A 27,764-nucleotide genomic window follows, 5' to 3' on the forward strand; every position below is an offset into this window, starting at 1 on the left:
ATATAACCGCTGGCATGCTACTCTGTATAGGGATGGGGAATGGGATTAAAAGATTCCAGAAGAGAGTGGGAGAAAAAAAAGGATAAAAATAAATATGAAATGTCCGAGTGGACCTGATACTAATTTTTACACGTGACATGGCGGGTTAATTTAGGCTTTTGTATAGGAAGGATGCAATTTTTAAAGTTTTCCTATTTGTCCAATTTCTGTCTGCTAAAAGCCAAAATCAGACATGTTCAAAGCTTATCCATGTTTGTGCACAGAAGTTGTGAACGTAGAGCACTTGGTGCCCCGTTTGTGGGCATAAGTTGTAGGTGTGTAGATTTCGTGCATTTTTTTCCGTGTTTCACGGATTTCCTCCCCAGATGTGTTAGTGCTTGGTTTTCTTTATATACACTGGGAAAGGTACAGTCCTCGCTGATAACATGAAAGCCAGTGGCCTAGGCGGAGCGGTGTTAAAACAGCATGTGGAGACAACTACGCAGCAGTCGCATATTTTCACAAATCAATATTTTACTGCATTGAAGATTTTGGTTGCTTACTTCAAGAGAAAAAGATTCGTGCGTCGAAGAGTAAATCCAAACCACAATGAGGGTACTGCTGTAAGCCTTCCCAATGAACAGCAAAGTAAGCCGTGGAGAACTGACCTCCCTCATGTGTGAGAACAGAAATGTGTGTCTGGTCAAATCTAAAGATAACAAAGGCATAAATTCCTTTTCCAGTGCTGTCAGAATAGACCTCATGTCTTCATGCAAGTACTGGTCGAAGGATGACATGAAAAAAAAAATTACTGCCGCACCTGGGAAGTGTATCAGAACATAACCAATCAACAGGTACATATTATATGCTAGGACGAAGGTCAACTCTAGGAAATGGGTCATCAGGATGCTCACACATTTTGTCGACATTGCAGTCTGCAATGCATGGGTTGAATACCATGGCAATATGACAGCTTTGCACCTACAACAAAAAGAGGTGCAGTCTCTCTTGTCTTTCAAGCAGGATGTAGCCAGAACATTAACCAGATATACAGGGTGTTTCAGCAAACACTTTCAAAATTTTTTAAAGGTTGACTGTGGCAGATAGCTTCTAGTTTATGAGCTGGTCTACTCGAAGCGGCAGACACTACTTGCACAAAAAATTGAAATGCAAAATTGCCTAATTAACAAGAATTCACTAATTAACTTTTAGCTATCTACATATCTTATGACCCATATTGTAATTTACAAATTATAGCAGTGGACTTCACAAGGCACTTGGAACGAATTCTCAGGATTGCACCAGTTTCGAGATACAAATTTCCGAACGTTGTGGAGAAATGCACTGGCGTTCCAGTTATTTGTGTGCTTCAGTGCATGAAACAACATTTTGTTAACAAATTAACTGGAATGCCAATGCATTTCTCTGCAAAGTTCTGGAATTTATATATCGAAAGTGGTGTCATGTTGAAGATTCGTTCCAAGTGGATCCGTCTTGCGAACTCCATGGCTAGAATGTGTAAATTGCAATATGGGCCATAATGTAGTTAGTTAAAAACTTCATTAGTGAATGTTTTATTAGTTAGTCGATTTTGCATTTCAATTTTTTTTGCAAGTACTGTCCACCGCTTCGTGTAGACCAGCTCATGAACTGGAATTGTGATATTTACCACAGGCAACTTTTAAAGATTTTTGAAAGTGTTCACTGAAACACCCTGTATAACCCAAATCGAAATAGTACTAGGAAACAAAGGCACGAAAGTAGACCAGCAACTCCAGAGACCAGACCAGCTTAGCTCTGACGACAACAAAAGAAAATGGTTTTGACCACTTCCCCGAATTTTGTAAAATTGCAAATGCAATGTGATGCAGGAACAAAGATTGCAAAGCAAAGTCGTGAGTTTTGTGCATAAAATGCAATGTTTTCCTGTGCTTGCAAGGGTAAAATTGTTGCCTTTATTTTTACCATGTTCCCAACTAATGTCCACATTTGTGGACACTTATTTGTATTGTTCGAAAATGAAAATTTTCTCAATCTTTTTCTCTGCACTTCTGAAACCATTTCAAATGAAATGTTGCTGTTTTCTTGCCTATATTTTTTTCGGTAGCGAAGAGAGTAAGTGCGAGCTGAACCACCTTTTTCTGTCTCCTTACAGTTGTTAGCTTTTAGTGCTATTACGTTTAACCATGCCCACCGGTGTCAATAAATAGTTTTCAAACTGGCCACAGACATGGTTGTCTGCAAGGTGACAATGAAAATGGCATCAAGGGATGTAACTGAGAACAAATAATTACTTTTTGGATGCTTCCTACAATAAACCCATGGCCCTCAGTCCCCAGCAGCTGCGGAGCACCTGACCAGTCAGACAGGCAGCAGTCAGACCTGTAATGCAGCAGAGTGTGCCAAGATTCTCTGGACCTGGACAGGCCACCAATGGAAACTGGCCCTGACAACCTTTAACATCCGAAATCTGTCGAGTGAGGATAGCTTTGCAGGATTCTTTGAGGAACTGTCAGACATTGTTTAGGATATCATTGGCCTTAGTGAGTGAGATTAGAAGAACTGGTGAAGCTTATACACTGCTGACTAACGGCCATGTCCTCTGCTATAGAGGTCTCCCAGATACGAAGCAATACGAGGTAGGATTCCTAATCTATAAGGACATAGCGGGCAACATTGAAGAATTCTACACCATTAATGAGAGGGTAGCAGTAGTCGTAATCCAACTTAATAAGAGGTATGGATTAAAGGTAGTACAAGCCTATTCTCCAACATTCAGCCACAATGATGACGAAATAGACGAGTTTTATGAAGATGTTGAATTAGCGATGAGAAAAGTGCAAACTCAGTATATTGTAGTAATGGGCGACTTCAATGAAAAAGTGGGCGAAAAGCAAGCTGGTGAACAAGCAATTGGCAACTACGGCATGGATTCTAGCAACGCTAGAGGAGAGATGCTGGCAGAATTTGCAAAAAGGGAAAAGCTGCGAATAATGAACGCCTTTTTCGAGAAGCATAGCAACAGAAAGCGGACCTGGAAAAGCCCTAATCGTGAAACAAGAAATGAAATTGATTTCATACTTTCTGCCAATCCCAGCATAGTGCAGGATGTAGAAGTGATAGGTAGGGTAAAGTGCAGTGATCACAGATTAGTGAGGGCTAGGATTCACCTCAATTTAAAGAGAGAAGGAGTAAAATTGGTCAAGAAGAAACAGGTCAACCTAGAGGCAGTAAGGGTAAAAGCAGACATATTCAGGCTGGTACTTGCAAACAAGTATGCAGCCCTAAAACAGAGAGATGATGATGACATAGAGCTAATGAATGAAACCGTAACTAGGTTGGCTTCAGAGGCAGCAATTGAAGTGGGAGGCAAGGCACCAAGGCAACCAGTAGGCAAGCTATCCCAAGTAACAAAGGACCTAATAAACAAATGACAAAAAATGAAAGTGTCCAATTCAAGAGATAATAGAATTCAGGGAACTGTCAAAACTGATCAACAAGATGAAAATAAGCGATATTCGAAATTATAACGTGGGAAAGACCGAATAAGCCGAAAAAAATAGACGCAGCCTGAAATCAGTGAGAAGGAAACTTGGCATAGGACAAACAAAGATGTATGCACCACTTAAAGATAAGCAGGGTAATATCATCAGCAATTTTGAAGGTATAGTAAAGCAGCGGAATAATTCTATACTGACCTGTACAGTACCCAGAGGAGTCAGAATGCCTCCATTCGAAGTAGTAATGAACAGGATACAGAAACTCCTCCTATAACTGGCAATGAGGTCAGAAGGGCCTTGCAAGACATGAAACAAGGACGAGTGGCAGGAAAAGATGGAATAACAGCCACTTTAATAAAACATGGAGAAGACATAATACTTGGAAAACTGGTGGTTCTCTATACAAAGTGTCTACTGACTGCAAGGGTCCCAGACAACTGAAAGAATGCAAACATTATATTAATCCACAAAAAGGGAGACTAATTATATAAAATGTATTATACATAAGATGTATTATATAAAATAGTCACCAAAACAATCTCCAATAGAATAAGGACAACACTGGACCTTAGTCAACCAAGGGAGCAGGCTGGCTTCAGGAAAGGTTACTCTACAATGAATCACATCCATGTCAATAACCAGGTTATCGAGAAATCTGCAGAGTACAATAAGCCTCTCTAGATGGCTTTCATAGATTACGAAGAAGCATTTGATTCAGTAGAGATACCGGCAGTCAGAGGGATTGCATAATCAAGGAGTACAGACCGATTACGTAAATACCGTGGAAAATATCTACAGAGATTCCACAGCCACCTTAATTCCACACAAGAAAAGTGGGAAGATACCTGTAAAGAAAGGGGTCAGACAAGGAGACACAATCTCTCTCATACATGCTTGGAAGAAGTGTTCAAGCTACTAAACTGGGAAGGCTTAGGAATAACGATCGACGGCGAATATCTCAGCTACCTTCAGTTTGCTGATGACATTGTTCTATTCAGCAATACTGCAGACGAGTTACAACAAATGATTGAGGACCCTAACAGAGAGAGTGCAAGAGTGGGGTTGAAGATTAATATGCAGAAGACAAAGATAATAATGAATAGCCAGGCAAAGGAACAAGAGTTCATGATTGCCAGTCAGCCTCTAGAGTCTGTGAAGGAGGGCATTTACCTAGGTCTATTAATCACAATGAACCCTGATCATGAGAAGGAAATTCATAGAAGAATAAAAATGGGTTGGATCACATACGGCAGACATTGTCAGTTCCTTGACTGGAAGCTTACCATTATCATTGAAAAGGAAGGTGTACAATCAGTGCATTTTACCAGTGCTGACATATGGGGCAGAGAATAGGAGACTGACAAAGAAGCTTGAGAACAAGTTAAGGACCGCACAAAGAGCGATGGAACGAAGAATACTAGGCATAATGTTAAGAGACAGATAGAGAGCAGGTTGGATCAGAGAGCAAATTGGGTATAGCCGATATTCTAATTGACATTAAGAGAAAAAAATGGAGCTGGGCAGGTCATGTAATGCGGAGGTTAGATAACCATTGGACCATTAGGAGAACAGAATGGGTACCAAGAGAAGGGAAACGTAGTCGAGGATGGCAGAAGAGAAAGTGGAGCGCTGAAATTAGGAAATTCGCGGGCGATAGCTGGAATCGGTTGGTGCAGGACAGGGGTAATTGGAGATCGCAGCCCATCCGATCCACTGCAGCCCATTCTATGTCCTGCAGTGGACATAAAATGGGCTGCTGATGATGATGGTTACAGACATATGGTTAGTTGCACAACCCGCCCCAACTGCATTATGAAACCCTGCACCCCCTCCCCCCCTCCCCTTCGCTAAGGTAGGCACACCTGAATCTGGCCCTGCATTGTGACTGTATGATGGCACCATTCTAACATACAGTGGCCACTATGCAGCATAATGCCAGTTGCAGACAGCCACCTTAAAATCTCAAACTGTTTTGTTTTGCTAGCCACTGGCACACCTCAGCTCAATCAAACACAAGCATTCGTGCCTGCTATTTTGAGGTTTGCGTTCATTTTACTGTCATGTATACTGACAGCTATTCAAAACAGAAACTTCCAATTTGCTACCATGCCTGTTTCTTTAGAGCATATTTTATTATTTGAGATGTATATAATTGGGATGATGTTACGGATAGATAGATAGATAGAATAAACTTTAATGTCCAACGGAAAAAGGTGATCTACCCACCCCCCGACGCACAGGTCAGGGGGCGAGTGCCGCCGCCTCAGATGCAGGCTGGGAGGTCTTGGGTCCCAGCAGCCTCTTCGGCCAGTTGGACGAGCCGGAGCTGGAGCTCAGGGTCCGAGCTGCGCAGCAGGGTCTCCCAGGTGTCTCTACTATCTATTTTGTGCGTTCCCCCGGGAGAGTACGGACATTCCCATATTATGTGGTCGAGGGTCCCTCTCGCCCCACAAAGATTACATTTATCGCTCCTGGCCTCGGGGAACATGTGGTTCGCCATAACCGGGTGCGGATATGTATAAGTTTGTAGTCGTCTCCACGCGACTGCTTGTCTGTTGTTTAATTTTGGGTCTGGCGGGGATACCAGTCTACGAGCCAATCTATAATGCTGCGTGATCTCCCCATATTTTAGCATGCGCTCTCCGCTCCCTCGGTCATCGAGGGGCCCCGTAGCGGCTCGGCGGTAGAGATCTCGAGCCAGCTCGTGGGCCGCCTCGTTGCCGGGGACGGCTTCATGCGCCGGAGTCCAAATTATTTGAATTTTTCTATCTAGCTTTCTCTGGCCTAGGATTCTGGCCGCTAAGGGCGAGATCCTTCCCTTGCTAAAATTTTGTATGGCAGTTTTGCTGTCACTGATCACAAATTTCGCGTCCGTTCCAGCGCAAGCTAATGCGATCGCAATTTCCTCGGCAACTTCTATGTTGCGCCCGCGCAGAGTGACAGCAGTCACGGGAATACCCCGGCCGCTGACGGCCGTTGCCACCGTAAAACTGCCGCTACCTCCCGCCGCGTCTACATAGGCCACCTCATGCTCCGAGATATTACCGAATCTAATTTTTAATGCTTCGGCTCGTTTATGCCTCCTGTCTTTGTTATGTTCCGGGTGCATGTTTTTTGGCAGAGGGGGGATAATCAGATTTTTTCTAATTTCCCTATCTACTTCCACCTTTTGGGTGGGGCCTCTGTCCGGGTTTATTCCAACTTTGGCCAATATGGCTCTTCCAGTCTTCGTGGTGCTAAGTCTCTCAATTTGAGAGGTTCGCACCGCTTCCGCCAGTTCTGCCCATGTGTTGTGCACTCCTAGAGCCATCAGTCTCTCTGTTGATGTACACATGGGCAGTCCCAGCGCTCGTTTTACGCATTTTCTCATTAGAGAATCAATCTTTTCTCTTTCCACCACTTTCAAATCGAGATATGGCGTTGCATAGCTCACCCGGCTGAATATGTACGCCTGTATTAGCTTAAATAAATTTTTTTCCTTTAGCCCTCGACCTTTGCTGGCCACCCGCCTAATTAGGCTCAGGGTCTGTAATGCGTGATTCTGCAGCCTCTTGAGGGTCTCGCCATTGTAGCCGTGTGACTGGAGAATCAGGCCCAAGATTCTAATTTGCTCTACTATTGGTACCTCTTTACCCGCCACCTTAATTTTGATCTCCGATGGTGCCTTGCACCTTAAGTGTTTCGGATTGTATATAAACAATTCTGATTTCTGCGGAGAGATCAATACATAAATGAACACGAGGTTTGGCAGAGCGATGAAGATGACGATGAGGACATTTGTACGTGGGCCAGTTCAGACACCTTCTTTTGCTCTAGCTTTCTTTGTATGTGTTTTGTAAACATATCCTTCACCTACATCTTGCCTCCGTCACACTTTGGTGCAGGTGCGGGGTACATCACACCTCACAACAGAACTCCGCAGCGGTTTTCGTGTTGGATATCCGTCTGCAATGGCGGAAGACACACCGCCTACGTCAGCGCCTGCCACTTTAACGGTCATGATGGCTAGACATTAATGTTGATAGCGTCACCATTTCTGTGCTCATTGACACTGGTGCACACATCTCTGCGATGAGTGCAGGTCTTCATCGTCGCCTTCATAAAGTCCTCACACCTGCCGCCTCCCGCATACTCCACGTCGCTGATGGAGGGACTCCTGTCATTCTTGAGGTGTGCACCGCCCGCATCTGCATTGCTGGTCATACCACTTCAGTCCAATTTGACGTCATTGATAAGTGCCCCCACGACCTAATCCTCGGCTTAGATTTTTTGTCCAGTCATTCTGCCCTCATTGATAGTGCGACAGGTGCTCTTCAGTTTCAGCTCTTCCCGATATACCAGCCAACATACCACGACACTTACGCTCTCACCGTCATGTTCACTTGCCGCTTCAAGCTACTACATATGTTACTTTGACGTCTTCACATTATATTCCCAATGGCGACTATGTCTTGTTTCCGATTATTCACATTCTGCTAGCCCACGATGTCGCCCTTGCTCACACGATTGTTTCCATTGCTGACAATATAGTGGTCATTCCTCTTCTCTGGCAACGCATGTCACTGGCCACCATTTCCGTGCTTGATCCCTGCAAGATTGCCGCTTTGGATACAGACGTTTCACCGCTTTCTTGCTCCACCAATTTTGCTCCTTCGTCTCTCGACAACATTAACAAGATGATCGCTCCCAATGTGACACAAGCACAAGCTCAAGATTTCTACCATGTTCTGGCGTCCTATTGTGACGTTTGATTTTGATGGTCGCCCTCTAGGCCAAACATCTGTCACGACTCATCAAATCAACACTGGTGACACCAACCCTATACACTGGCATCTATATTGCGTATCCCATCACAAACACAAGTCATCCAGAATGAGGTCAACAAAATCATTACAAAAGACATCATCGAACCTTCATTTAGACCGTGGGCTATCCCCTTTAGTTCCTGTGAAAAAGAAGGATGGCGGCTGGTGTTTCTGCATTGGTTATCACAGTTTGAACAAAGTAACCCATTAAGACGTCTACCCTTCGCCTTGCATACATGACGCCCTCGAATGTCTTCATGGAGCCCAATATTTTTTATCCATCGACCTTCGGTCCAGCCAGTGGAAGGTTTCAGTCAACCCTATAGACCACAAAAAAACTGCACTTATTATGGCAGATGGCCTGTACCAATTCAATGTCATGCCGTTCGGACTGTGTAATGCCCCAGCAACTTTCAAATGTACGATAGACTGTCTGCAGCGGGTATATTAGTGGTCCATCTGTCTGTGCTGCTGAGACAATGGCACTGCCAACTCGCCTATGTTTGACACCCACCTCACTCGTTTATTGGCCATACTTGCCATCTTCCGTCAAGCCAATCTTCAGCTGAACTCTGCCAAGTGCAGTTTTAGGCGACGGCAAATAATTATGCTTGGTCGCCTTGTCAGTGCCACCAGTGTTCAACCATACCCCGACAAGATGCAAGCAGTGCAACAATTTCCCATACCCTGCTCAGTCAAAGACGTCCAGAGTTTCGTAGGATTATGTTCCTACTTTCGTCGCTTTGTTATGGAACTTAACGGACATCACATGCCCTCTCACTGAACTATTATAGAAGGATGTTCCTTTCGTGTGGGGACCCGAACAAGCATTTGTTTTTTGCCCTCATTCGTCCACTCATGACACTACCAATACTGGTCCATTTCGACCCCTCATCGGCTACAGAACTTTTCATCAATGCCAGTGGTCATGGAATTGCGGTTGTCCTTGGCCAAAAACAGCACAGCAAGAAACATGTCATCGCCTATGCCAGTTGCCTTCTTTCATCGTCTGAACCGAACTTTCCCATCACTGAACGTGAGTGCCTGGCTTTAGTGTGGGCCATCACCAAACTTAGACCTTACTTGTTTGGCCAGACCTTTTCTGTGATTACAAGCCATCATGCCCTCTGCTGGCTCTCGTCGCTCAAGGATCCGTCTGGATGTCTCAGCCGCTGGGCACTATGGCTCCAAGAATACTCCTTTGTTGTGCACTACAAATCTGAACGATTGCACCAAGACACAGATTGGTTGTCACTCCACCCTGTCGATGCTCCCGACCTCATTGACCCCGACTCAGACGCCTGTATACTGTCCATTCTTGCTTTGGATGATATCCCTACTGAACAGAGACGAGACATGTCTTTATGGCTAATCATCGATTGTCTAACCACTCCATCACCAGACCATTCTGTTCGCCTGTTTGGGCTACACGACAACATCCTGTACTGTCGCAATCTCAGCTCAGATGGCCCAGAGCTTCTGCTTATCCTACCTCGCCATCTACTCTCCAGCATTCTTCACCAGCTTCATGATATACTAACTGCCAGTCACCTAGGTGTGTCGTGTACATAAGCCTGCATCCGGCATTGGTTTTTCTGGCCTGGCATGTACCGTTTTGTGTGGTGCTATGTTGTTGCTTGTGAATGCTGCCCACACCACAAGCGCCCTTAAGTGCTGCCTGCAGGCCAGCTACAACCTACTGATATTCCTGCAGAGCCATTCTTCAGAGCCTGCATGCAGAGCATGTAGAACCTTCTAGGCCTTTTCCCTACGTCCATCCTGGGAAATAAATGGGTTGCGGTTGTGACAGACTATGCCATGCGCTTCACAATCACCAAGGCATTGCCACCAAGCTGTTCTACAGACGTCACTGACTTTCTCCTCCACGACATAATTCTACATCATGGCCCCCCTCAGCAGCTCCTCACCAATCGCGGGAGGCGTTTCCTCTCATGAGTAGTAGATGACGTCCTTTGTGCCTGCTGCAGTGAACATAAGCTCACCACAGCTTATCATCCACAGACGAATGGAGTGTCCGAGCGCCTGAACCGGACGGTAACCGAGATGCTGGCCATGTATGTTTCATGTGATCACTGTGACTAGGAAAGCACGTTATCATTTCTTACCTCCGCATACAATTTGTATGTATTGACACTACTGGATATTCACCGTATTATTTACTGTTTGGCCAACATCCCACATTGCCATTCGAGACTCTCCTTCTGCCAGCTCCTCACTCGCTTACTGAATACACCAGCGACGTCATTGGTCGAGCCCATGCAGCTCGCCAACTTGCCCATGACTGACTATTTGCTTCACAAGACTCCCAAAAGTCCTGCTATAACAGCCAACACAGAAGTGTGCACTTCGTGCCTGACTCTCTGGTCCTCTTATGGTCACCATGGCACCGCATTGGCTCATCAATGAAGCTCCTCCACGTTACACCGGACCCTACAAGGTGCTGCATCAACTGGGTGACATCAATTACGAGATTATACCCCTGGGCCCTGCTTCTTTGACCTCCTCGCTACCAATTGATGTTGTTCACATTTCCCGGCTGAAGCCCTATTGCCCTTCTAGCTCTTCACCTTTGTAGCAAGCACCAGGACGGCGCTTCCGCCAACGGAGGGTGATGTTACAGAGCGATCAGTACATAGTTGAAGCAAGGTTTGGCAGAGCAATCAAGACGACAATGAGAATGCTTGCAACAAGGGCAGTATCAGACATTTTTTCTTGCCCTAGCTTTTTTTGTAAATATTTTGTGATTATATCCTTCACCTACGTCTCGCCTCCATCACAATACATTAAATATGTCAGATGTGACAATATATTTTTATTATCAATAGGCTTTAACATTCAGAAGCACCACTGGGACTTTGAGGACACATTCTAGTCAATAACTCCAGATTAATTTTCGTCATATGGGGTTCCTTAATGTGCTCCCAATGATTGGCGCATGAGTCAGGCAACTAGGCTGGTCTGGTCTCTGGAGCTGCTGGTCTACTTTCATACCCTATGCTCTAGTACTATTTTGATTTGGGCTATATATCTGGTTAATGTTTTGGCTACATCGTGCTCGAAAGACAAGATAGACTGCGCCTATTTTTGTTGTAGGTGCAAAGCTGTCACGTCGCGACATTATTCAACCAATGCACTGCAGACAGCAATGTTGAGAAAATGTGTGAGCATCCTAATGGCCCATTTCCTAGAGTCAACTTTCGTCTTAGCATATGAAATATACCTGTCGATTGGTCATATACAATTGTTATATCAATTGGTTATATTCAAATACACGATATTCAGATTTCAAGGTGCGACTAATTTCTTTTGTACTAACATTATGCCTTCACGAAAATATGGACAGGAATCAAACTCATGACCTTGTTTTTGTCCTCAGCATAAAGCCTTTTTTTTTTTCAGAAAGAATTTGGAAGTCACAGGTTTATAGTATTGCTCTTGAGTGCATGCCATGGCAATATCATCACATAGCACTAGCAGTTGTAATTTTAGTAGTCTTTTAATTCTGGGGCTATGAAAATTTCAGCTTCAATATGTGAATGTCATGTGGTTGTTTTTTGCATATAAGCATGTCTTTCAGAAATAAATGTTGTTAAAAGTTATGACTGTTTCTTTCTGTTCTGCTGTGTGCTCTATGAAAGCACTGAGGACTTATTCTGAAACAACCCATTTCGGCGATACTAATCACCTGATGGCATGCCCTGACTGGTTGGTTGAGTAAAATCGGATGAAGTAGTGCTCAACCAGCCAATCAGCACATCCAATGTTGCTAAAACAGTCAATGAGCCCAATTGCCAATTACTGCAGGGGCCATATTCTGAAATGATCACTTTTGGCAACACTATCGTCTTGGCCAATGGCAAAGGCATGGCCAAGGCGATAGTGTCGCCAAAAGTGATCATTTCAGAATATGGTCCCTGCAGTAAATGAGATCTCATGGAGCTCGTTTACGCAGGCTGTCATGTACAGACACAATTTGCACACTGGCAAGGTAAAATGAGAGCCCACCTCCATCCTGAGAGGTGCAATGCAGCCAGGCTATGCAGGACTTTAGGTTTAATGTTCCAACAAATAATTGAAGATAACTTTTACATTTGGCAGGAATAATAATTAGTTCTGACATGACAGTGCACAACACAAGCTTTACGATGGTTTGTGAGTAGTCTAGTTGGTTTTGGGTCGTCTTGAATGTCTTTAAGTGTGAAAAGATGAGGGAAAAGAGAGGAAGGCGACAAATATGAGTGCTCAACTTACAACTAGCATTTATAGCATCTTCCACTAGCATACATGTTAACTATACAGAATTTACTGTAATGTCTACAAAGTTGGGCTTGTTTTATGACTTCACAAATATTGATCCAAGTTTTATGTAAACTGAATTCTGTTTGCGAAAAGATTTGAAAGATGTTAAAAACATTGCAGGACTGTAAAAATATGCATACAAGAAGGAAAATGTGATGGTACCAGCGCCATCCTCATGTGGCAGCACCAAAATTCCATATACGCCATGCACGAAACACCCAACGCCGTCTGTCGCCAAGGCTGCAAAGCGTAGGTGGGCTCAGACGAGCACTGTTCCCATCTGCGTCTATGCGTGTGCCATCATGTTTGCGTTCTTGATCGAGATTTAACGCTTCTGTCAGCCTTTAGCAATGTCTTGAAGTAACTTTGCATAGCTGGGTGCTTTAAAACGTACAAAAAATCACCAAGCACCCAATTAGTTGCCGGTACTGCTTCACGAGCAAGAGCGACAGCAACTGTGGATGGCAGCTGTATGACAGAGGAAATAAGCAATCGTACTTTGTTTAGTGTAGCTTTAGAGTGATTACTATGTTTTTAAGGAAAACATGGAGAAGGCAGGAGATGGAAATTGAAGGTGATGAGCAAAACGAGAACAAGGTGAAAGCAGGAGCCAACGTTTCAACAAGTGGACTTGGTCTTCTTCAAGGCCACATATGCTTTCCTCGCCACAGTATATATAGGTGGGGTTTTATTTTTTGCTTGATGTCATTATGCCTTTATGGAACTCTTCCATGTTTAAACTTGGATTGGGTTATTAGATTATGAGGTTTTACATACCAAAACCACAATCTGATTATGAGGCACACCGTAGTGGAGGACTCCAAAAATTTGGACCACCTGGGATGTTTAAGGCGCACCTAAATCTAACAACATGGGTGTTTTCGCATTTCGCCCCCATCGAAATGTGGCCACCGTGGCCCGGATTTCATCCCACGACCTCGTGCTTAGCAGCCCAACACAATAGCCACTGAGCCACCAAGGCTGGTCGTTTAAACTTGGTAGCCTCATTTACGGTCCAGAAGATAAAATAAACATTAGGTTGTTGTTACTAATGAGACAGGATGCCCCCCTTTGAAAAAAAAAAAAAGATGTGAAAAGCTGTCAGAGAATGCGAAGCGAAGCTGTGGAGAGAGAGAAAGAAAGGGAAGGGCAGGGAGGCTAACCAGAAGCGAGTTTCCGGTTTTCTACCCTGCACTGACGTGGGGCATATAGGGTTTGTAAAGACAACAAAGAGCGAGAGGAGAAAGAAAAAAATGTTAAAAAATGAAGAGAAAAAGTAAGCAGGTGACAGAAAAGGCGTTCCAATCCCAAGCGTTCACACAGGCTGGTCGATCTCAAGAAGCGCAGTAGTGCTTGCACGGCCTTCTGATGCTATGTTAAGTCACATAGATGTAAAATTCTTTCTTGGGACAGGTGCTGGTCATTGAAATGGTTCAGCCCAATGGATAGCGATTGTTTCTGCACACTGTACTGTGGGCACTGGCATAAAACATCATGAATGGCGAACATAGCGAAGCGCTCATTGTGTTTAGATGCTTTGAACAAATGGCTCTGTACTAAAAAGCAGGTGACGACACCTACAAAAAAGTGTCACACAATCTCCCATGTGTTGCACAGAATCTGCTGTTGCTCTACCTATCGATGGCACTGAAATGCGACTTGCGGCGCAGAACGTTCAGTGTATGCTCGCCTCAGCTATCTGCATGTTCACTGTTCAACCTTACGTCTGTGAGCATTAAAGGCTTTTGACAGGGCATTCAACCTCCTCTTCAATGCCTCTTAATATCACTTTGCGGTAATGGGAAACGCCTGAACTTCGAAGCCCTGATGTCTGCAACTAATGCAGATTCATTTTACCCCTGCTGTGTCATGCATCGTGGTCAATTCTGAAACCTTCATGTTTCTTTTTTTGCTTTCTTTGCTTGCTAGTGGTGCTAGGAAGTGCTTGTTCTCTTTTTGTTCTTTTGCACCTGTATTTTAACTCCCCTACGATAATGCCGTGCAGGCGATGTAGGTATACCGAATAAAATAATAAATAAATAAATAAATGAAATGAGTCAATATATGTTCATGTTGCTTCACAGTCGTTGTCCCTGCCTTGAAAATGATTTCAATGTCGCACATGGTTTACAAGCATTATTAAGTGGCATGCTTTGTATTTGGTTTCACACTATTAATAATGTGTCAACGTACTCTTGTAACTAATTAAAAAGCACTGCATTGGCTATTCAGACTCGGGGCACTGCAACGGTCAATACAACATGCAGTTTAATTCTGTATTTGGGTGCGAGGGTGATACTATTAGAAATGATGGATACTAAAAAATAAAGTATACAAGCAACATGCTCTTGACTGACCAGGTAGGCAAATTTTCAGCTATAGCGTCTTCCGGTATCACACTTGCGTGCTCGTGTTAAATCACTGAAACGCTCTGCTTGTTTAACGATGGAACATGTGAAATCAATGCTGTGCAGACTGGTAAAACGAAAGCATAAAAACAATCAACCCTTAATTATTGCTGGAGTCCTTTACGTGCTATTTTGCTCAAGCTCATCATGCCGGTTTGCAAACTTTACCGTCACTGGCTTCCCACACGGCCACGCCTGTACGAAACATGTATTCGCAGGCACGACGGCGCTCCCTCAAGCTACTATAAATGTACACAGCATATAAACGAAACATGTATGTGCATAAAGAACATTGGTTCACGGGCCAACAAATGGAGTCGTTAGCGGTCGGGGCGTTGTAATGAAAGAGGCATATTGGCGATGAGCTTCACTTTGTAGGCAAGCTTGTTGATGCTCATCTGCGGCAAACAGTTGGCGCATAAGGAGAATGTCGTCCCAGACAGCCATAAAGTCGTACACACGTCCACTATTGTAGGGTGCGATTTCCTTGCTCACACTGACACCACAGAAGTAACTATCTGGGATGCACACAAGCAGCAAATCACACGCACACACTTCAGTCATGCCTGCAGTGGAAGCAGGCGTCTCTGGCATAAGCCCCACCTGCAGTTCCTAAGGCCGCCGCTATGCAGCTTTCAGTGGCACCCCTATAGACGCAGCGCATGGCGTATACCCGAGTTTACTTGCTTTGAGCAAGTTTATACAGACAAGTTGGTGAAGCAGGCAAAATTAGCAACAAAAGGATGCTGCTCAGTCTCTGTTGTTCCAAGTTTGCTGTTGCTTGGTCCTAAAGATAAACCATCATTAATAAAGTGTGTAGAGAGAGAGAGAAAACAAACAAGTTGAAAGGCAGAGAGGTTAATCAGATCAAGTGTCCGGTTGGCTACTCTGCACGGGGGGATGGAGAAGGGCAGAAAAGATAAGAAAACAATAATAAAAAAATGACTGCATCAGTTTGCACACTCTGCAGTTTTTCAATCAGTCTCATTTCATTTAAAAAGTACACAAGCACTTTTAAAGCAGTTCATGACGATGTCAGCTGGGACTAGGGTCAAAGATTTCTGGCTTCCGTAAAGCGACAGTTGTCAATCTTGTTGAGCATGGTGCTGAGGACTTTGTGCACTGGAACAACAATCACAAGGAAGGTATGCTATGTCTCCTTGCACTCACAAACTTCACATTCTAGACTTGTGGCCATTCCTGTGAGGCAGGAGTAAGCATTAGTAAAAGCAACTCCAAGCCATAGATGACAAACGAGAGTTACCTCTCATCATGGTAAGCCATGTGGAAGGCAGAGCTTCAAATGAGGATTCAGCAAACAAAGGCGCTGGTTTTTAAAGTCTGCTGAATTCTGTTGGGCCAAAGCAAGCTTGCTAGCAAGCGCATGGAGCTTTCCCACTGCGTCTGTTTTTGACATCGAGATGGCAGCCACAGAGGTTGATTTTCTACGGGAGAGAAATATGAAAAGACCTGTGTGCTCAGATTTAGGTGCACATTTAAGAACTCTAGGTGGTCCAAATTATTCTGGAATCCCCCGCTACAGCCCCGTACAGCGTACCTCATAATCAGATCATGGTTTTGGCACGCAAAACTCTATAATTTGACATTGGGATAGCGATGAAATTGCCACTATCATGTGAATATCGAGTGGCTGCGTCTGCTTGCTCATTTTCAAGGATACCGCAATGAACTGGCAACCATTGAAATACAATATGTCATGTCATTTTTCAACTCCCTGATGGCAAATTTCTTGTATGTCCTCGTATGCGGCCTATTTGTTGGCAGGCAAACAAGATGGTGTAAGGGTATCCTTATGACACGTCGAATGTCCACTCTTAGAGTGTTAACTGCAATGTATGTTGCTATAGGGTTGTCACATGCTATTTGATTGTGGCTGCTGTAGATGCACACTTAGGGAATGCGAGGCACATCCGTAGGAGACCATACATAATGCATGGAACAGCTGTAACATCGATTGCACAGATGTGCCCTAAGACTTTCCACCGACAAATTTGAATACATGGGCTATTGCAGTAAACCTCTTCTTTACACATGAAATATGTGACATCCAAGACAAATCACAGTCGATGATGGCTCCAAGGAAACGATGCTTTGTTTCATAAGCAATTACTTGTCCATTTAAGCATATAACATACGGAGTCATTATTTTAATGCAACCAATCAGCACTTTTCAGAGGACAGTTCTGGGCCTTTCATATGCAGGTTGTGGGAAGCACCTGACCTTGAACCTGCCGGATACGAATACCTGTCGCAACCTGTAAGTGACCTTGTTGCCCAACTACCACGCGCAACGAGGCAAGCCTATTTATTACTTATTAAAAAGTGGACTTCCCTCTGCAAGTGTTACGTCTTATTTCTCTCAGCAATAAACATTGTTAGAGCTGACATAAACATTATAGCTGGTTGCTTTAACCACCAGAACCCAACGTAGCTGCAATTACACACACTATGAGTTGTGGAGTCCTGCGAAATTAGCGCATGTGGCTAGATTCGGAGCTTTCCTTTAAACCTAGCATCATGCAGAGCATACCCCCACAAGGTAAGACGATGCATGTGTGACCACCTTCTGCAGTCTCACTCATATCTGCAGACATGTCATGCCGCACGCAGATGCAGATTTTTGCGTACAAGGACATCTGCACCGTCCTTGGCAATGATCAAACAAGGCCTAACAGTGCTATGTTGAAGAGCATGGGGCTTAACGCTCCGCCTTGTGGCACACCTATGCTGGTTTGATGGTGGGATGTCATTCTATCCTCGGCAAGCATGAAGAAGGCTCTATCCTCCAAATAGCTATGAATCTAGTGCAATGAATGGCCACTAATGCACACATCAGTGAAAGCTTCGAGGATTGTTTGGTGTGCTACATTATCATATGCACCTTTGACACAAAAAAACATTGCCACCGTTAATTGTTTCATGCTCTTTTGAGGTTCAACAGATGTTACTAAATCAAACATGTTACCAATGGTATGACCGACCATGCCAGAAGCCCGCCATTACATGTGGATATATACCTAATTATTTTCCAAGTACTACTCAAGGTGCATCAGCACTATCCTTTCCATTAGTTTCCCAACAGAACCGGCAAGAGCAATGGCATGGTACGACACCAAGGCTAATGGAAATTTAGAATAAGTCTGAAGCAAAGGTACTGGGTGGCTGACCTTCCACTCACAAGGAATCAATCCTTCACGCCAGGATTCATCGTATCTATCGAAGAGTACATCATGGGATTTTTGGCCAAGGTTTCCAAGTGCCTTGTACGTGACTCCGTCAGGCCCAGGCGATGACGACTTCCTACAAGTCATCAGCATAGTTTCTAGCTCCTCCATAGAAAACATCACCTACTGTAGCATCCGAGACGGTTCTGACGTACCATCCTGCGAGACGCCGTTCGCCGTCACACCTTCGCTGCTCTACGTCCCCACTTAGACCTGCTTCTCAATTCGCCGAGCGTCGTCCGGAAAACTGAATTATGCAGCGTTTGAAGGAAAAGCTGCATCGAACGACAGGACAAAAATTCCCCCATCGTGGCCGTGCAATATGATACTGGTTGTAGTAGAAGGTGTACAAGTGGAAGCTTTGATAGACACTGGTGCTAGTGTTTCAGTTATTCAACGTGCATTGTGTTCGCGACTCTGGAAAGTTACGACCCCCTATGATGGACCTATGCTACTCGCTGCTCAAGGAAGGGGCTGCCATTCGGCCTACCGCCGTGTGCGCTGCTCGTATTTCCATCGATGGACTTCTGCATTACGTACAATTTGCATTACTAAGTTCGTGTGCCCAGCAGCTCATATTGGTATGGGATTTTCTTTCTACGGCCTCCGCCTCCATCTGCCGCGGGCATCTGCTGCCTCCATCTGACATATTCACTTCATGCAGATGATGCACCACTTCACTTGCTTGTTGCAGAAGATACCGCTCTACCTCCTCGCCATCAAAGCATTGTTACCCTCACGTCTGATGTCATTGACTGCGACGACGTGCTGTATTGCCATCTGCACGCTGTCTCGCAAGAGGGGGAGGCTTTGCATCAGGGCTGGTTCGGTTTGATCATGGCTCTGCACTTCTCTATGCTACAAACCCGACATTCAAAAAGATTCTCATCCCTAAAGGCACTACATTGGCTTGCGCCACTGAATCGGAGTCTATCTCTGTTGTTTCCTTTAAAGCAGCTTCTTCTGAAGTTCCTTGTACTGGACAGGCCGCATCTCCTTCAGCTCTTGCAGTTGCCATCAGTTCCGACCTGACACCTTCGCAGTCACAACAGTTGCTTGCGTTGCTCCAAAAACATGAAACTTCATATGACGTGCATTCATCTTCGTTGGGAAAAACTTCGATTACGATGCATCGGATAGAGACAGATGGACTATCCATCATGCGCCGTAGACCGCATCGCGTATCGCTAGCTGAAAAGCAAGTAATTGACGAGAATGTCGCCAACATGCTGGAACATAATACGCCCCTCTGCTAGCCCTTGGTCATCCCCCGTTGTTTTGGTTCATAAAAATGACAGCTCTGTTCGATTTTGTGTCAACTACCGAGCACTTAACAAGATCACACGCAAGGATGTATACCCTATACCGCGAATAGACGATGCCTTGGATTCCCTGCAAGGTGCCGAGTACTTCTCCAGTCTCGATCTGTGTTCCGGCTACTGGCAGATACCTATGCATGAGGACGATAAAGAGAAAACAGTGTTTTCAACACCAGATGGGCTCTACGAGTTTAATGTCATGCCTTTCGGCCTCTACAATGCGCCCGCAATGTTCGAGTGCATGATTGACACCGTTCTTCGTGGTTTCAAGTGAAAGACTTGCTTGTGTTATCTGGACGATATTGTTGTTTTCTTGTCAACCTTCTCTCAGCACCTGAAACGTCTGTATGAAGTTCTCACGTGCCTTGCCAACGCTGGGACTTGCCAACGCTGGACTTGCCAACGCTGGACTTGCCAACACTAAACACCAAGAAATGCCATTTTGCGAGCAAGACGATCAAGGTATTAGGTCACATTGTGAGCAAAGACGGCATTCGTCCAGATCCTCACAAGGTTTCGGCAGTTCGGCACTTCCCTCGTCCCGAAAAGACCAATGAAGTTTCCTAGGCCTCGCTTCCTATTTTTGCCGGTTCATACGAGGCTTCGCCTCAATAGCGTCACCTCTGCGCAAGTTACTGGGTTCTTATGTTCCCTTTGTGTGGTCTCCCGAATGTGAATCAGCGTTCTCCTATCTGAAGCGTGCTCTCACATTTGAACCAGTACTTCGCCATTTTGATGAAGCTGCTCCTACCCTCCTGCATACAGATGTCAGTGGTCACGGCATTGGTGGCATTCTCCTACGGCGAGACGACACTTTAGGTGAGAGGGTCGTCGCGTACACAAGTCACGTTCTGACAACTGCCGAAAATAATTTCACCATCAAAAACAGGAATGCCTAGCTATTGTTTGGTCTGTGCAGAATTTTCTACCTTATCTTCACGGCCACCATTTCACCATCGTTACAGACCATCATGCATTATGCTGGCTTTCAACACTGAAGAACTCATCTGGACGACTTGGTCGGTGGATTCTTCGTCTGCAAGAATATGACTTCACTATTACATACAAGTGCGGAAAAAAACATCAGGATGCAGACGCGCTTTCTCGCTGTCCGCTTTCTACGACACCATGCAATGGACCTCCGACTACCATCCGTGACAAGCTTTCGCACGATCCCTACACACAACAGCAGATTCTTACAATCCATCAACTTGCCGACTCTTACTGTCAGCGCATCATAGACCACCTTCAAGGAGCTTCATGCCCGCCTTCGTCGGCAGCTGACGCAATTTAAGATTGACAACCACGTCCTGTACCATCATGTCTTTCACCCTGACGGTCAACGCTGGGTTCCTGTCCTGCCACGCTCTCTACGTGCTCATGTCCTTTAGGCTTTCCACGACATGACTGCTGGTCACCTTGGTTTCCAGAAAGCCTATGACCACATCAAAGGTCGCTTCTACTGGCCTGGCTTGTCCGCCAGTGTAGCGAGGTACGTCGCTTCCTGCGCCCTATGTCAGCGTCGAAAGCTCCCTACATCAGCTCCAAGCGGACAACTGCAACCGGTTCCATGTCCGTCGTAACCATTTGAAGTCATTGGCATTGACCTGTATGGTCCTCTTCCTGTGACTCTCACCGGTAAATGATGGATTGTGACAGCCGTTGACCACACGCTACACCGAAACAGCTTGCATGAGTTCTGCCTCAGCCTCTGAAGTTGCTGCATTCATACTTCAAGCCTTAATATTGCATCACGGTACTCCTCGCGTCCTCCCGAACGACCGTGGAAAAGCATTCCTCTCACAACTAGTAGACGAAGTACTCAGAGCCTCCGGAACCACCCACAAGACGACCTCCATTACCATCCACAAACCAACGGCCTAACAGAGCGATTTCATTGCACGCTGTCAGACATGCTAGCTATGAATAAAGAGAAAATCAGACATCTACCCGTTCGTAGCAATTGCTACAAAGGAAACCCGTACGGGTTCCTCGAAAGAAAAGCCTCATAGTTGAAGAAAAATTCGTACTGGTCCGGGACTAGCTAGCTACGTACATCGAACCAGATCACAGAAACTGGGATGCAATTTTGCCATTCATGACTTTTGCGTACAATACCGCTGTTCAACGCACAACCGGTTACTCGCCATTCTACCTTGTCTATGGTTGTTCGCCCTCTTCCTGTCTTGACGTCTCTTTTTTCGCGCCAACTGTCGATGGATGTCCATCCTCCTGTGAACAATATGTGTCCCGCATTCTGCGTTGTTGCCAGCTCTCCCACATCAACACCGAAGCACAGCAATAGGACTGCAAGCAGCATTACGACGCCTCTCATCGCGTCGAGTGCGTTCGCCTTGGCGAGGAAGTGCTACTCTGGACACCAGTTCGTACTCCTGGCTTGTGTGACAAGTTTCAGCTTCGATTCATTGGCCCCTACAAAGTCTTGGAGCAGAGCTCTCCAGTTAATTATCATGTGGCACCAGTTATTGTTCCAAATAACCACCGCTGCTGTGCTGCTGAGGTTGTCCACGTTTCCCATATGAAGCCTTTCACAAGGCATTCGCCGCCCCTTTGAATTGCGGCCAGGATGGCCACTCTCGCACGAGGGGACATTAGTGTGGGCATTTATAAGCTATTCTTTGTCATCTGTACATGATCATCATCATGTGGGGTTCACATGAGGTACTTCTTCATCATCGCTTGTGGGGCTCGCTCTTGAGTGTGATCCGTGCTTTGGGCGTGGTCGGTTCGCCGCATCTTCGATGTGTAATAAACATCGTGATAACTGCTGCATCACAATATTAATGAAAGACTAGCATTTCGTTTACAAATTGATATATAATGTATGTTGATGACATAGTTGGCACATGACTTGGAAAAATGAACAGCACTATAATTGGGACCAACTAAAAACAAGACAGTGCACTGCCTTGTGTCTTCTTGTTTAGCCCTGTTTTTTGCACCATTTGATTTTTCAAAGCAGCAGCATTTACAAGCCCATCATGGCCCACCCTGTGCAGACATATTCTGCACATGCACGAGAGATGCATTTCTAACCACAATGTTCTCATCCACAGACTAGCAGAACAATGTGTTCTTACCACTGAACAGCTTTGCCTTTACCACTCTAAACCTCACTACTTGATCCTCTAGGTTTCAGTGATGGCAAAAGCAGCTGAATCGCAACAGCACATTTCCTCTCGGCTATATGGGATTGGGAACCATGAGGACAAGTCTTCACAGAAATTCTAAAGTCTATGAGCTCGCGCTCCTCCCCTTGAGAGACCTCACTTGGAGGGAGGAATAGAGTCTGCAGAGAAATGCTAAAACACCTGTTGGGATCGGCAGTATGTATGAAATAAATAAAATGCCAACAGCCGGGCAAGACAGCAAACTTGGATTGTTGCAAATGGTCTATAAAAATCTGCAGTCAATCCATTTTCTATGAATGGAAAAAGTTATGGCATTTTCTTTAATCATTACTTGACATAGGAAAAGTAAGGAGAAAGAAAAGCAACAAACAAACAGAGGCTTGTTGCAGCCCAGGTAACAGTGAAGATAAGTGTTGATTTCCAACCCTGGAGATCTCGTGAGTGGTTCAGCCACTGCTACATACAGAGAAGGGTGAACACTATTTTGCAAGGTACCTATTACTCCATTGTGCTTCTGGCACCGTGGGCGTGCTATATTATTCTACATTTAAAATACAGGAATGAACCTTTGCACTAGAACTTCGATAGCTTCATATGATGCATGTTTCACTCACTTTCAGTGACCTGCTGTGCAACTTGTTTGAAGAGATGTTTGGAGAAAACTTGCAATTATGGTACTGTAGTCCTGATCCTGATTTGATTTAACTCGGGAATCGATGAGGCAAACAGTCCGAAGCAGGGCTGCTTTCTTTGTTAGGAGCCTTTGTCAAAATTATAGTATCCATAATTAGCAGTAAAATGAAGGCTAGCAGCTTTGAAAGAGTCATCTCCTGACTCCCGATTGTTCTGAAGACTGCAGAGACGTTTTGTTATGATGCTCTCGCAGCAGCAAGCAGGATGTGTTAGGCAGGGGAACCTCGGCTCGGTGGCTGGTTATGGCTGTCTGGTATTTGAGGGATCAGGCAGTGACGAGATGGTCTCCATATGTCCATAATTTTTCACCACCTTCGTTCTTGACACCTTCTGCGCACGTTGTTGCTCCCCCCCAACTGCTCTTCTCATATCTATCACCTCATTCCCCTCCTCAGACATTTTTCCATCAGTTACTATCGCACTCTTGAAAATTCATCCAGTTGTTGAAAGGCACAGCAGCCCCTAACATTCCTATATTTCTGTTTATTTTTTCAAGGCGGCGCCACTGCTTGGATGTCACGGCCACCTACCTCCCCCCTCCCATGTGTTTCTCATGGCTGTTTCTTAGTTTGCCTGGCCCTATACCCCCCGTCCTTAATATATTTTGCCACATACAAAGCAGCATTCTGTAGGTCTTCCTTTATTGTCCCCTTTATTGCCCTATTTTCATCCTTAACAAAATGTAAAACTAGCACAACAGCAAGATCACCTCAAGTTTACTTACATAATGAAAGTCAGAAACAAAGGAAACAAAAAATAAAAATGCGGGTGCTTCTTCATTTCCTAGATAAGCAAGTTGCAATACTTTTTGGAATGCTTTCCTTCCATGCAGTGTGGTCGATGATTTGGCCAAGTACCAGAAATGAGAAGCTCTTCGACGATGTGAAGGCCTCGTGTGGCGCAACAATGCCCCAAGTTTTAAGCACGCACTCGTCCCCTCTTTCTCTTGTGTGTGTAATTATTGTAAATAGGTCCTCTGTAATTTTTTGTTCCCCACTTATCGCTTTCTCTCTGTTCCCTCTTCATTGCACCATCCCCCTTTCTGGCCAATGTTCAGTTGTCAACCATCGACAGTACAGTCAGCAAAATTCTCTTTCTTTCTTCCAAGAAGCAAAATGTAGACACACCTTTCACCTATTTGTTCTTAGTGTGACAATGAAGACATTTCGTGCATGCACGTGGGAGAGGGCATTGTCCCCTCCACCCTCGTACCGCAACTAGCCTACGACTTGCTTTCATATTCAAGCTCTCTTTTCCACCCATGTCGCTCTTTCTGAGCCTGACACCTCAAACCTTCTGCTCTGTAGGAAAGGAAAGAAGGGGGAGGAGTTTCTCAGAAAATTTCAGAGGGTAGTGTATTGACCCCCCCCAGAGTCAATGTATCAGAGCCTCACACACACACATGCTCAACAGGACTCCTCTGGCTATGCCTTTAGGCACACAGATCTGAACTGCCAGGACATATTGGCACATGTACCTGTTTATCTTTTTCGAGTGACCGCTTTTCACCATCCAACAAATGTTAGACAGTGGGATGTCCCTGCATGTATCGAAAGTTTCTCTAATGTTATCTATGGGTCTATCTTCCGTCTGTTGCCACCGAAGCTTGTGTAATCTGATTGCATGTGCAACGCAAATTGTGTTGAACTTTCTGGAAGGCAGCATCAATTTCTGGGCACCAGCAATTACTCTGGAACCTTCAAGGACTCATGTATAAAAGCCGACACACTTGACCAGCAGATCAAATTTTCGTTGATCGCCGACTGTATTTGCCGCTACCGTCTTTCTCTGAGTGTAACTTGCTTTTGAGAGCCCAGGTTCACTTAATAAAACGCTAGTTTCGTCATCCACAGTTTTACTGCCTTCTTCACTGTCACTACTACGTGACAATATAAATCCCAATTTAACTCTTACAATGTTTCCAGCTACAAGTGCAATTTATCAACACAACATTCTCACCCTAGGTGCACTGTCTCAAGTGCAGGCACACGATGAGCCTGCAACAGACATTAGATGATACCTAAGGCAAATTAAAGTTGATGAAGGTGGGAACATACATCATAATGAGTCCACAAGCAAAGCTGTGGGGATGCAATTCGAAGAACACTGGAGAAAAATGCTTCATTGGGAAACAGCTTCGGCAAGGTGACATCTTCAGCAAGCTCTGGAAACTGTGTAGCAATGTTGGCAGGTTCTTTCCTGGAGTCCGACCCAAGTGTTCTTAAGTAATAAAGCTCTGTCTGTTCAGAAAAAGAAAAAAGGGAAGTGCATTTTTAAATGATTTAGTAATATTAATTTACTCATTTTTCTCTCTGGTGCAAACTTAAATGTAGAGAAGTTAGTAGTGCCGACAGGTAAAGAACCAAAACAAGTGCCGTCTTTCAAGTTCTTGCCTGCTCGCTTCATTGACTGTTTCAATAATGCATCACCTCCTTGGTTATGCTTTAATTGATTTCAAGTGTGGAGAGAGAGAGATAAAACTTTATTGTGTCCTTGATGGGGTTAAGGGGTGGCGGGGGTCGGGAGGCTAACCCCCAATCCCCCCCTTCCTCAGACGGCGGCCAGTTCTTGCTTCCTGGCGGCGTCTTCGGCCATCCGGACGGCCCAGAGCTGCTCCTCTGGGTCCAAGCTGAGCAGCAATGTCTCCCACTGCTCGGCCGTACTAATGATGCGTGTGTTAGTGCGGGAGGTGTTGGTGGGTGAGGCTTTGGGGCATTGCCAAATAATATGATTGAGGTCGGCGTGGGCTTTGCACGCTTTGCAGAGTGGTGAGTATGCATCGGGGTACATGTGGTTGTAAAGCACGGGGTTCGGAAAAGTTCGTGTCTGAAGGAGTCGCCAAGTGGTGGATTGAGACTTAGTCAGTGTTTTGTGTGCTGGGGGGTAGCGTAACCGCTCTCTGCGGTAGTGCAGTAGAATTTCTCTGAACGTGACCATTCGGTCCCGCGCGTGACCGCGATGCAGAACAGAGGGCTGGTCGGGATCGGAAGACGCAGGAGAAGGATGATGCGCCCGGTGTGCGAGAGCTCGGGCGGCATCGTGGGCGGCTTCGTTTCCAGCCAGACCCGAGTGACCAGGGGCCCAGATGATCTGCACGCGGCGTTGCCTTGAGAGAGGAGTGCCAGAGAGAATCTTTTGCGCTTGGGGTGCTATCAGTCCTCTTGCGTAGTTACGAATGGCCGTTTTTGAGTCGCTGATGATGCAGTGTGCATTGGTAGCCGCGTAGGCTAAAGCGATGGCCGTTTCTTCGCCTACTTCGGGTTGCGTGGCGAATATTGATGCGGCCGCGGAGAGGTGGTACTGCGAACCCGCGACTGCGACTACCGCCATGGCGTTTTGGTTGGGGTAGTCTGCTGCGTCCACGTAGGTTACGTCAGCGGCTTGGTCGTAGCGCTTTTGTAGTTGTTTAGCTCTTTCTGCACGTCGCTCCGGATTGTGTTCAGGGTGCATATTACGAGGTATGGGCGGGATAACTAGCTGATCACGAATGTTTGGAGGGATGGGTACTTTTGGTCCGAATTGGGTGGTGTAGGTTATGCCTAGGGTGCCTAGAATGTGCCTGCCCGTGGTGGAATTGGCAAGTCGTTCGTATTGGCTAATACGGTGCGCTTCAATAAGCTCGTCTATGGTGTTATGAATGCCTAGGGCGTCCAGTTTCTCGTTAGAGGTGGTGATGGGAAGATGTAGGGCTTGTTTATAGGCCCTCTTGATCATGGTATTGAGTTTGGACTTGTCAGTTGCATTGAGGCTAAGGTACGGGGCGACATAGGTGATCCTGCTCAAGGCGTAGGCGGTTACCAGGCGTATAAGGTTGCTTTCCTTCATGCCATGATGTCGATTTCCGATGCGTGCAATGAGGCGAGTGGTTTGGTGTACATGATTATCTAATTGCTTGAGTATCTCCGTGTTTCTGCCGTTTTGTTGGATGCGTAAGCCAAGGATACGAATGCTAGGTACTGTAGGTATGCGTTGCCGGTGCACGTGGAGTTCTATCTCGGGTGGGTGAGGGTCTGGACGTCGACCTCCCCAATTAGGCTTGTACAGAAGGAGCTCCGATTTCTGTGGGGAACACGCCAGGCCGCGCGGTTCTACGTATGCAACGACCTCGTTGATGGCTTGCTGCAGCGTGTCTTGGATGTCCCCGTCGCTGCCCCCGGTGACCCACAGGGTGATATCGTCTGCGTAGAGGCTATGCTTGAGGTTGGGGATGCTAGCTAATGCAGGCGGTAGTCCGAGCAAGGCCACGTTAAACAGAAAAGGTGATAGAACCGAACCTTGCGGCGTGCCTTTACTGCCGAAGTGAATAATTGGCGACTGCAACCCTCCAATGGTAATGGTGGCCG

The 27,764-nt window shown here is 45.5% G+C and overlaps 1 protein-coding gene across 3 annotated transcripts in view; it reads right to left on the reverse strand.

Moving 5' to 3' along the window:
* The window catches only part of LOC135903404 (tRNA wybutosine-synthesizing protein 5-like), a 35,902-nt gene that overhangs the window by 1,590 nt on the left and 6,548 nt on the right, over window positions 1-27,764 (reverse strand). For 2 of the 3 annotated variants that reach the window (XM_065433723.1, XM_065433724.1), the window contains exon 4: window positions 25,479-25,661. The exons of the other annotated variant lie outside the window; for it this stretch is intronic. In XM_065433723.1, coding sequence (XP_065289795.1) covers window positions 25,479-25,661 — 183 coding nt within the window. The remainder of the gene's footprint in view (window positions 1-25,478; window positions 25,662-27,764) is intronic. 3 annotated transcript variants of the gene reach the window in all.

This window comes from Dermacentor albipictus, chromosome 2 (assembly GCF_038994185.2).
Source record: "Dermacentor albipictus isolate Rhodes 1998 colony chromosome 2, USDA_Dalb.pri_finalv2, whole genome shotgun sequence".
Taxonomy (NCBI): Eukaryota; Metazoa; Arthropoda; class Arachnida; order Ixodida; family Ixodidae; genus Dermacentor; species Dermacentor albipictus.